Below are 12,256 nucleotides of genomic sequence, written 5' to 3'. Positions count from 1 at the left end.
CCTCGCCTCACCTCATTGGAGAGCCAGCCCAAGGGGCTGCCTCACCACGTGTCAGGCAATGCCTGGTGACCCACAGGAAGTTTGGGTGGTGGGGACATGGGGGAGGCTGCGATGTTGCGAGTACCATGACATCACTTCCGGTGAAAACACAGAAGTGATACAGGGTAGCTCTAGGAATCATCAGAATCTCTATGGTCAAACCAGAGAGTGTCCAGCAATTCCTAGAGCTACCCTCCCTCACTTGTGGGTTTTCACTGGAAGTGATATAACAGGGCACACAATGCTGTTTCCCCCCCCCTCCTGCTGCTGCTTGGGCGAAGGACCCCGAGGGCAGGGAGTCTCCTGTCCCAATCAGGGTACCACCAACTCATTATAGATGTTTATTTGCAATTTAAACATTTACTTAATGTATCTTATGCTCAGACATTTCAAGTGCATTTAATCTTTGATGGTCTTCCCTTGGTGTTTTCTGCTGTTTTCTGCTATCACATGCTAGGGATCCCTGTTTTATCTCTACCCAGGGTACTGTCAAGGCTACAGGGGAAGTAACGTCACTAAGCGCCCTCCTCCCCCATCAAAGAGAAAACAAAATGGCAGCCGGCTGCCCCTGCCAACTTACCACAAGGCCCATCAAACTTCTTGAAGATGTTCTCTTGCTTGTCACAGGCATGCCTGTTGAGGTGGCACTCGCTGCGGTAGTCCTTGCCGTCAGTGCCGCACACGGTATTCTCGGGCACACCGCTGCACGAGGTCGGGCAGATGCACTTGGCTGAATGCCCATCTGTGGAGCGGGCACAGGTGCTGCCAAAACTGCACATCACCTCGGCACATGGGTCCTTTGAACCTGGAGGAAAGGAGAGGATAGAGAAATCAGATCAAGACAGTAGGAAGCATGTGTCTTGCTGACCCACGGTGCCACAAAACTGCGGCAAAATGCCCCTTGCTCAGCTGCTGCTCGTCCACGCCGTGTGACAGGCAGCATTGTCACTAATATAATCAACTAAAGCTATCCAGGTTTGTCCAGCTGGCCTGTAACGTTGAAACTTATCTGTTTGCTAAACGATACTGACATGCATTTGACTTTCCCAGCCACCATCGTCTGTGGCGGCCAAAAGTCGTTCCCAGACCCTGAGTAATGAACGGATAAGCTTGCAGAGGCAATGGAGAGAGTTGATCTGACAGTTTATATGTGATTTTGATAAACTGCACTAGTTTGTGAGAGTTTTGTTGCACGGCCATGATATATTGTAAGGCATTTTTTTCCTGAACGGGATTTGATTGATTTGGTTTACAACAAACTCCAAACAACAGGAAAACAGAAAAACTCTAACAATGCACAGAGTAAACCGAGTATGATTACACTGGATGCAAAAACCTGTCATGGGCCAGGCAGCTACCTCTATCTCTGAGGATGAGGAAATGGAAGAATCAGGCCCTGCACCAGTGGAATGCCCTCCTGAGCAGCTGGGTCTAGAAGCAGATCCAGTGAAAGAAGCATCAGGAAGCGAGAGTTGCTCATTCTGGCAGGAGACAAAAGTCACTGCCAGCTTCTCCTGAGCCAGCAGAGCGCAGAAGACAGAGAGAGCGCTTGACAGCCTGAGGGAGATGAAGAAACGCCCGTTGAATTGCACAACAGAGATCAGTGCTAATTCTGGGAGCAGAGTCGTTACAGGAGCAGGAATGACAAGCTGATAAGTAGCAACACCTGGGTTTCAGAAGATGAGTCAGCTAATGAGGCAGATAAAAGGAAAATGCTGAACAAGGCTCGATGTGGAAGCAACCCTTGCTCGCCACCCCCTCTGTAAGCTTACCCTATCAGCCCAGGCAAGTCCGATCTTGGCAGATCTTGGAAGCTAAGCAGGGTCGACTCTGGCAAGTACTTGGATGAGAGACCTCCTTGAAATACCAGCAGTCGAGAGGCAGGGGCAGGCTTTATTCAGCCACCTCTTTGAATATCCTTCAGGCCCCCAGTAGTGGTCAGTCACCAGAGGTTGCCATGGCTTCCAGGAGCACACACAGTCAGTCACTAGAGGTCACCATGACTTTCAGGCGCACACACACCACACCAACACCCACACGCACATATAAAAATATACCAAAAATACAAAAAAAGAGAGAACTCCTGTAGAATTCTGCACCAACTGCAGCTTCCGATTCCTAGCGTGACTTCTGTGAGTTGCTAGACTATGCAAACAGATCTGAGGATGAGGAAACTGGTGTCCTAAAGCAGGCCTTGTGGGGAAAAGGTCTCTCTCCAGACAAAACATCTCAGGGAAATGCCTGACCTCCCTGGCCTCTGGATCCCACCCCAGAGCTTGTGTGTATTGTGGACGAAATCCACACAGTAAATGTTCAGAACTGATGGCACAGTGCATCAAAACACATTACACAGACCCGGGTGCTTGCTGAGCCAGAATTCAAAAAAGCAAGCTGCGACTCGGCCCACAGATCCTAATCGGATTGGAAACAGGAAGTTTTTAATGCACCATGAGCAAAACGTAATTAGAGTAAGCCATCAAGAAGCAATTCTCCGTTTGATCAGGAGGAGGCCAACGTGTTATTTATAGGACCTGGCGCCCGTTTATTTAATTATTTTTTTCTCTTCCCCCTGTTTCATTTGTCACTTGTTCCCTCCTCCCCCCCAATCCCCTATTATTATTTTAAATAAATCACTTGGTGCCCCCAGCTCCCTTCCCCTCCCTCGCTTCCGACAAGCGTCCCCAGCAGGAACCGAGAAGCGCAGATTTATCGTGAGCTGGAGCTTCTCATCAGGAGAGAGAGAGAGGGAGAAAAAAAAAAGGTCAAGTTAATTTACTCTCAGACAAGTGGACTGGGGGTTTCATTTGCACAGCTCCTCGCTCGCAGCGGATGCGTGCCGCGCTTCCGAGGAGGTTTCATTAGCTTCGCTCGCCAGCCCCCTCTGCAAAATAAGCTGCTCCAGGGTGAAAGCCACGCTTGTGTGCACAAGGGTGTGTGTGTGTGGGGGGGTGTCTGTGCAGGAGTGTGCAAGGCTCTGTGGTGTGAGGTAAACAGGCCCAAAGAACAGGGTGGGGTGATCACAGGATCCTTGGCAGAGCACAGAGGGTTACAAAGCACCCGGCTTTCCTTCTCTCCGCCACGGATAACTCTTGCCTTTAAGTATGGCTTCCCAGCCAATAACCGCTTCCTCTTCCCTCCCCAGACAGTAGCCACTCCCAGCCTTCTTGCCCAGCCCCTTCCTGTTTCCTCTGCAGCTTATTTCCTGTTTCCTTTCTCACTTCCTGTTCCTTCCCCAGCTGATGCACATTTCCTCTTTCCTTTTAAAGTAAAACCGACTTACTGTTTCCTCTCAAGGCATCACCAACTTCTTCTCCAGTCGTCACCCACTTCCTTTTCCTCCCAGCTAAGATTTCTCCCGAACTGACATCGACTTCATTCCCTAGCCAACACCCCCTTCCTGTTTCCTGTAGCTACTCCCTGACTTCTTGCCCAGCCCCTTCCTGTTTCCTCCACAGCTGACTTCCTGTTTCCTTCCCCAGCCGACTCCCACTGCCTATTCCTTCCCCAGCCCACTTCCTGTTTCTTCCCTCAGCTGACACCCACGGGGAGGTGGCGCCTGTCAGTGGGGACCCCCTACCTCCACTGGCAAGGCCTGGCAACCCGGCCACTGGCAGGATTCAGACTTGGGACTGCCTGTCTTGCAAGTCACACCCTCAGCTACGGTCAGATAAGGGAGCAAGAGAAAAAATATGCCTGAAAAGCTGGAAAATGGGAGCTTCCACTGCCATGGGAGGTTCGTCTAGAATGGCCAGCTCTTGGGATCTCAGGATTTGGCACAAGCAGGGCTATTTTTGGGCAAGAACGCACAGGAACAGAGTTCCGGCTGGCTCCCGAGTTGGCCACACCCAGCAGGAACTCATTAGCATAACAGGCCACACCCAACAGCAGAAACTCATTAGGATTGGCTACATGAGGGGTGTGTGGCCTAACATGCAAAGGAGTCCCTGCTACAAAAAAAAGGCCCTGGGTTTTGACAACAAGCAAGGTAAACAGAATAAGAAGCAAAAGGTGGGTGTGGCTGGATGACCACACTTCTGCGAACATGGGGTGTGTGGCCTAATATGCTAATGAGCTGTGCTGTCAGGGGTGTGTCCTAATAAGCAAATGAATTTCTGCTGTTGGGTGTGGCCTATTATGCTAATGAGTTCTTGCTGGGCTTTTTCTACAAAAAAAGCCCTGGGCACAAGGATTTGAAATCATTGTATTGTGCCCCAGAAACGACAGGCTTTAGGATGCTGGGGATCTGGTAACCATATTCTGGTCTTTTTTCCATGGCCCTATGGAGGGGCAGTGGGTTATCTATGGGCCCTGACAGGGCAGACGGGGCACCCGCCACTCACCGCACGCCCCTTTGCTGATGACCTTGATCCGCCTCTGTTGGTTGCACTGAGCTTTCTCCAGTTCGCACTCATTGCTGTAGGTCGAATAATCCGAGCCGCAGACAGGGGCCACCACCGAAGGGCACATGGACTTCTTGCACACGCAGACTCCCTGGGAGGAATCCGTGGGGCTTCTCTCACACACGGCGCCAAACCCACAAAGCACCCCTCGGCACACTGTGGATACAGAGAGGAGAGTTGGCATTAGGAAGAAGCTCTTTTTATGTCTTTTTAAAAATAAGTGACATTTCTAGTCCTCGTTGGAAAGATTAACAGCCTGGAAACCCACATAAACATGGACTGGGATCTGAAAAACCTGCACACAATGGCTTGCTGCTGCCACTCCCCTCGCCCCGACATAATGGCCTACGGTGTGCAGCTTTGGGCAAATCTCTGAGAGTACTTATGATCATAGGGCGGGATCAGCAGTACCCTGGCTAATGTTGTTGTTGTTCTGAAGGCACGCAAGACTAAACCCAGCAGAGCCCTTTGCAGATTCAATGTGTTTTGTAAGAGCTGAAAGGCTGTAGCGAAATCTTCAGAGTGAGGAAAGAGAGGAAACATTTGCACTCAGCATTGAACGGCACATCTGCAGGACACAACGTTTTCACCCCAGCTAGTACCCAAAGCTCTCTTCAGAGAAGACTTCCCAGACTCCCCTGCAGTGCCTCAGAGGATTCTGGGATACACCTTCTGTTTCAGGATCTGAGCCAGTAAATTGAACCTGGCTGCGGCATGACCGGGTTCCACAGCTTATGGAGCCAAGCTTCAGCATGCACCCCTCCTCGTCTTATTTTTTTCGTCCTCTCCAAAGATACCTCATTGATATCCCCACGCATTTATCCCCAACTGCCATGTTGCTTCTTCCTCCTGCTTTTCCCCCAGGCCTTGCCAACTCAATTCCAAACACCTTTTGTTTTTTTTCAAAAACAATTTATTACGATATATTATTAATTCCAATACACATCATATTATTAATTGTTATACATCATTTCTTCCATTATCCCACCCCCTCTGGCTTCCCACAGTGCTCCAACCTCCAGCCCAATCCTAAAAGTTTCTTTATTTTCCTCTTATCTTTTAATCACAATCTACTGGTAACACTTCCTTCTACTATTATATTCTTATAATTAACTTTCTTCTAATAGCATTTTCAATAATTGTCAAAGCAAATCAAATTGTCCTTTACATCCCAATATTTCTCTAAGTAATCCTTAAAATCTTTCCAATCTGCATAAAACTCTTCTGCTTCAAGATTCTTAAGTTTCCTTGTCATTTTGTCCATTTCAACCATAAATAGCAATTTCTTTATCCATTCCCCGATTTCTGGAATTCTGTCTTGTTTCCAACATTGAGCATAAGTCATTCTAGCAGTTGTAATCATATACCACATCACAGTCCTTTTCTGTACATTGACTTCTTCCATTTTAAGTCCCAACAGTAGTATTTCAGGTTCCTTCTTAATGTCCTTCCAGGACAATTTTTTCCATTTCTTTTTGTATCCCAGCCCAATAACTTTTTGCTTTATCACATGTCCACCACATATGATAGAATGAGCCCTCTATTTTTTTACACTTCCAACACTTATTTGACATATTACTATTTATATTTGCAATCTTTTTCGGTGTCATATACCATCTATGCATCATCTTATAGCAGTTTTCTTTTAAATTATTACACGTTGATATTTTCATAGCATTTTGAAAACACAACGGCTATCTCATTCAGACACTTGTGGTTGGGGAAAGTGCCGTCAACCTGAAGCTGTTACGGTGACCCCTCATGGGGTTTTCAAAGGCAGGAGATGTTCAGAGGATGTTTGCCATGGCCTGCCTGTGCATGGCAACCCAGGACTTCCTTGGTAGTTTCCCCTCCAATTACTAGCCAGGACCAACCCTGCTTAGCTTCCACAAGATCAGGCCAGCCTGAGCCATTCAGGTCAGGGCAGACAGACAGAGGTGGTTGGCCATTGCCTGCCTCTGCGCAGCCACCCTGACATTCCTTGGTGGTCTCCCATCCAAGTATGAACCAGGGCCGACTCTCCATAGCATCTGAGATCTAACGAGATTGGGCCAGCCTGGGTCACCCAGGCCAGGACTATTCAGACACTACAGCACACACAATCCATACTTATTTACTTACTCCTATTGAAATGAAAAGACGCCTGCTCCCTGGGAGGAAAGCGATGGCAAACCTAGACAGCATGATAAAAAGTAGAGACATCACCCTGCCAACAATATGGTCAAAGCAATGGTATTCCCAGTAGTCACGTATGGCCGCGAGTGTTGGACTATAAGGAAGGCCGAGTGCTGAAGAATAGATGCTTTCAAAGTATGGTGCTGGAGAAGACTCTTGAGAGTCCCCTGGACTGCAAGGAGATCAAATCAGTCAATCCTAAAGGAAATCAAGCCTGACTGTTGCCTGGAAGGCCAGATCCTGAAGCCGAAGCGCAAATACTTTGGCCACCCAATGAGAAGGGAGCCCCCTCGCTGGAGAAGACCCTGATGCTGGGAAAGACTGAAGGTCAAAGAAGATGGGGACGGCAAAGGATGAGATGGTTAGACAATGTCATCGATGCAACGAACATGAAATTGAGCAAACTCTGGAACACGACGGAAGACAGGAGGGCCTGGCGTGATGTGGCCCATGGGGTCGCGAAGAGTCGGACTCGACTGTGCGACTGAACAATAACAACAACATTGCAGAATCCAGTTTATATAGCACAGGATTTGGGGGAGGGGATGCAGTGATGGACAGCCCTCAACTTTTTCTGGTAAAATGTTCAAATAGGCCATTGGACATATGCCTGAGCTGAGAACCTTCCTACCCATCGATTCAGGTAGGGTGTTTATTGCACAGTTACATCGGCATCTTGACTCTAATTAGCTCTTCCTGGCAACTAACGCCCCCACCACACCTATATGTAATATTTGAGGAAATCTGTTTTAATGAACCTGAAGGAGTGTACGCACTTAAGTCTCTCGATTCTCGCTTGTACCCAGAATTGAACTTTATTTGTCTTGTAGGCGTCACTGGACTCAAACCTCCTTCCCACATCTGTTTGTCAACTCTTGTGCTTCTATGCTAATTCATTGCCATTCACAGATCTTAACTGCATCCAGTCTCAGCTATAATCACCCAGTACTTGTGCATCTTGACTCTAAATGGCCCTTCCTGACAACCACCCTCACCCACCCCCTATAAGTAATGGTTGAGAAGGTTCTGCTCCACTGTATCTGAGGAAGTGTGCCTTGCACACAGAAGCTTAAAACCTTGTTGGTCTTAAAGGTGCCCCTGGATTCAAACTTTGTTCTTCTTACCCATACTTTGCCTGCACTTGGGAGGGGGTATAGCTTAGTAGCAGAACCTGTGCTTGGCATGCAAATATCCCCCCACAAACCCCCCCCACAAAATAGATCCAATCCAGTCAAAAGGGTTACAGTTAGCAAAGCAAGGAAAGATCCCCCAGATTGGAGTCTTGAAGAGCTGCTGTCAATCAGAATAGATGACAGCGCTTAGATGGACCAAGAGCCTGACTCTGTATAAGCCGAACAGGTTTATATAGTCTGTGCTTGCATAGTTGGCCTGGGGAGGAACATAGCTCAACTAGAACAGCATACTGACTTTGCATGCAGAAGGTCCCAGGTTCAATCCCCGGTATCTCCAGTAATGCCCCCTCTAAGCCAGGGATGTCAAACATACAGCCCAGGGGCCACATCAGGCCCCCGGAGGGCTTCTATCAGGCACGCAGTGGAACCGGCTGTCTTCTGCTGCTTCTTCCAGTTCTGCTGCCACCGCGTCATCATAGGTTTGCAGCTTACAGATACACACCTGAACAGCACACTCAAGATTGCAACAGCACAGGCATTTTGATGCAATAATTCAGGTGTCAGTTATCAGAGGTGTCAGTTATCAGACACTGTTAAATAAACAAAACATTGCAAGAGTGCTAATGTTTTAAGCATGTTTTTATTTTGAGTAAAAAAAACCTTTGTGTTTGTGTCCTTTTCAAAGTTTATATCTCTGCTACATGTCATTACATTTTATGACACACATGGCCCGGCCCAACAAGGTCTCATTTATATCAGATCTGGCCCTCATAACAAATGAGTTCGACACCCTTGTTCTAAGCTGTTGAGTCTTGTGATCAAAAATTCTACTTTGTGAGCTACCGGCATGAAAGTTGTAAGCAAGTGATTTGGCTACTGCATAAATTAGTTTGCTTGGAGTCCATGCTTCCTGAGCTAAGACAAAAATGTGTGAGCTGGAGGCTAAAAAACTGTGAGCTAGCTCACACTAATTCAGCGTAGAGGGAACACTGATCTCCAGAGAAAATATCTCAGTGACCCGGTGGCGGAAGAGACTCTTCTCTGCTGGAACCCTTCAGCTCTGAGTTAAGAGACTCTTCCACAATATCCCTGGTCCTGCCCATAAATGCAAGTCGTATAGGGACTGGATACTGTCCAGCACCTAGCACTCAGTCACGTCCAAAAGAGATGGAGTAAGGTCTTCCCGCTCCCCCACCCTTACGAGGCATACTGTTCCCTTGGTGTTTTTTTCCCTCGGTTCAAGGATAAACACATTCTGCCTCTTCTATATATACCCAAGGCAGTTAATGACGAGATAAACAGAAGCCAAACACGTTAGGATGCCCTTCGATAATCAATGAACGGCTCAATTAGCATCCAAAGAAGCCCCCGAGGCAACTCTCTTTGATAAAACCCATAAGAATCAACATGAATCACAAACACCTTCCTCGCAAGTCGGGTTGCCAACCAACCAAAAAAGAGAAAGGCCTAGCTGGATTTGGAAGACTGTCAAATTCGGTGTGCGTGCAAAAGCCAGAACATGCGGCAGGTTATGAGCACTTGGGGAAAGGAAAACTCAGCAGGGTATCGCTCCCTTTCTCTCAGTGGTTGAAGGATGCAGCCGTACGCCTACAGTCCCAACTGACCAGGGACTGTCCCTATTTTCCTATTCCCCTCCTTCCTAAACCCTCCTCATTTTGGCCTTTCCCAGACTGCCTTGTCCAAATGTTGTTAATGTAAATTGCTCAGGTTCTCTGCATACAGAATTCAGCTTCCTCCCCGGGGGTCTTTAAAAGTTAAATTTCAGAGCAGGGGGATGGATGCGTCTCCTCTCCATGTCGATCTGTGCGCATGAGCACTCGGGCACCATACAGCGCATAGCTTGCCATATCTTTCTCTCTCACTCACACACACACACACACACACTGCAGCCGCTGAGGTCTCTTTAGAACTGCTGGAAATGTACCGAAGGGTATTTATGTTTTTTGAAATATATCTTTAGCCTGGAAAACAAACACCCTCTTGGTTTGTTAAAAACAATGGAGAGAGGCAGCTGCTGACTTAATGAGGAAATGTGCGCGCGCATGTGTAATGTGCCGTCAAGTCACAGCCGATTTATGGCAACCCCAGCAAGGGTCTTTTGAGGCAAGCAAGAAGCAGAGGGTGTTGGCCATGGCCTTCCCCTGCAGAATCCTCCTTGGTGGTATCCCTCCTAAGAACTGACCCCGCTTAGCTTCCAAGGGGGGGGGGGAGAGGGAGGGCTGCAGCTTGGGGAGGGGCTGTGGCTCAGCGGAGGAGCCTCTGCTTGGCACGCAGAAGGTCCCAGGTTCAATCCCCGGCATCCCCAGTTAACAAGACCAGGCAGTAGGTGATAAGAAAGACCTCCGCCTGAGACCCTGGAGAGCTGCTGCCAGTCTTGAGTAGACAACATTGATGGACCAAAGGTCTGATCTAGAATACGGCCGTTTCATGTGTGTATTTGATGAGATCAGGCTATATTTTATTATGGTTTTAACTTAATCTAAATCATCTATTGTTTTTATATTCTTGTAAACTGCCCTGAGCCCTGCTACAAGGAAGGGTGGTCTAGAAGTCTAAATAATAAATAAATATATACCCTGCTGCCTGCCTTCCCGACAAGGAGATGTGGAAAATAGTCTTTAGCAATGGACAACTAACGTAAGAGGCACCCAGTGGTCCATCCAGTCCAGCATCTGGTTTCATACGGCGGCCAACCAGTTGCCCTGAAGATCTCCAAAACGCCATGATGCCACTCGGCTCCAAGTTGTTGAATGGCCGTTTTAACATGCACCGAGATGTCTCATTTGAAAATGTTAACTATGAAACACGGAAACGCAGAGCTGGTAGGGACTCCTAATGGTCATCTAGTCCAACCCCCCTGAACAATGCACGAAATTCACAACTGCCTCCTCCCATTCCCCCCAGGGACCCTCGCTCTATGCCCAGAGGAAGGCCAAAATCCTCCAGGATCCCTGGGCCAATCTGGCCTGGAGGAAAATTCCTTCCTGACCCCAAAGTGGCGATCGGCATATGAGAAAGGGCCACAAGAGCTGAGCACTGGCTCCTCCCTTCTTTCCTTCCCTCTCACGACCTGCCTAAGTTCTCACAATCAGCATTGCTGTCAAGTGGCCATCTAGCCTCTGCTTAAGAAGAAGGAGAGCCCACCACCTCCCGAGGAAGCCTGCTCCACCGAGGAACCACTCTGTCAGGAAGATCTTCCTAACGTTTAGACGAAAAATATGTTTAGCTTTTATGTGTTCTGTGTCACTTTGGGTTAACATAAGAACATCAGAGAAGCCACTGTTGGATCATCAGGCCAATGGCCCATCCAGTCCAACACTCTGTCACACAGTGGCCAAAAATACCAGGTGCCATCAGGAGGTCCAGCAGTGGGGCCAGGACACTAGGAGCCCTCCCACTGTTGCCCCCCAACCAAGCACCAAGAAGACAGAGCATCCCTTGCCCCAGACGGAGAGTTCCCATCTATACCTTGTGGCTAAGAGCCACCGATGGACCTCTTTCTAGGATCTCAGCTACAGAATTCAGATTCTGCCAGCCGACTATGATACCGTGTTTTTATTTGTTAACCAACAAAACAAAGAACAGCAGGACGCGAGCCTTTACAGTTGAAAGGACACGTTTGGACGTGTGTCAGTAGCACCTGCTGGAGTCTCCAAGGCCAGAGGGATGACATGACTGGCGCAAATTCCCAGCCGGTGCCATGGCACGAAGCGTTTTTGCTTCCCAGCTACAGCCAAGCAGGTGTCTTTTCATCTGGGATTAAGCCATGATCACTCAGCCCAGCGGTCTTCAGTCTTGCCTGGCTTGGAACTAGGGTTGCCAGCTCCGGGTTGGGAAATACCTGGAGATTTTGGGGGGTGGAGCCAGAGGAGGGTGGCGTTTGGGGAGGGGAGGGACTTCAATGGGGTATGACGTTATAGAGTCCACCTTCCAAGGCAGCCACTTTGTCCAGGTGAACTGGTCTCTGTCACCTGGAGATCAGTTGCAATAACGGGATATCTCCAGCCACCACCTGGGGGTTGGCAACCCTACTTGGAGTGCACCTTGAACCCTCGGGGAGGGACAGCACAGGAGCCGCTGCACTGCAAGCATGTGACAGGAAGTATCCGCACAATGCAGTCATGTGACAGGAAGACGGGACACTTTGCCTCTGGAGGGGGGGGGGGTGCGCACTGACCAGGGGAGGAGGGGCTGATGAGGGTGGGGAAAGAGAGAGAAGGCCAGGGGGAGAGCTTTTTTGGGAGGGATGAGTCTGTGAACTTGCCCGGGCTCAAAAGGAACCCTCTCTCCAGTACTGAGTGACCCCGAAGCTCCTCTCAGTGTGTGAACAAAGAGAGGCAGGAAGTGTGGCGCCCCTTAGAAGAATCACAGAGTTGGAAGGTACCTCCAGGGTCATCTATTCCAACCCCCTGCACAATGCAGGAAATTCACAACTACCCCCCCACACGCCCCAGTGACCCCTACTCTATGCCCAGAAGGGAACCGCTC

The 12,256-nt window shown here is 48.8% G+C and overlaps 1 protein-coding gene across 1 annotated transcript in view; it reads right to left on the bottom strand.

The window, feature by feature from the left end:
* AGRN (agrin) overlaps nt 1-12,256 on the bottom strand; it is a 377,914-nt gene that overhangs the window by 115,786 nt on the left and 249,872 nt on the right. The window contains exons 5-6 of the mRNA XM_015411659.1: nt 4,380-4,595; nt 620-844 (exon numbers count right to left, since the gene is read on the bottom strand). Coding sequence (XP_015267145.1) covers nt 620-844; nt 4,380-4,595 — 441 coding nt within the window. The remainder of the gene's footprint in view (nt 1-619; nt 845-4,379; nt 4,596-12,256) is intronic.

The sequence above is a fragment of the Gekko japonicus genome, unplaced genomic scaffold (assembly GCF_001447785.1).
Source record: "Gekko japonicus isolate JY-2015 unplaced genomic scaffold, Gekko_japonicus_V1.1 scaffold76, whole genome shotgun sequence".
In the NCBI taxonomy this organism is placed as follows: domain Eukaryota; kingdom Metazoa; phylum Chordata; class Lepidosauria; order Squamata; family Gekkonidae; genus Gekko; species Gekko japonicus.
The sequence above is the reverse complement of the archived record's forward strand: the minus strand, read 5'-3'. Positions and strand labels throughout refer to the sequence as shown.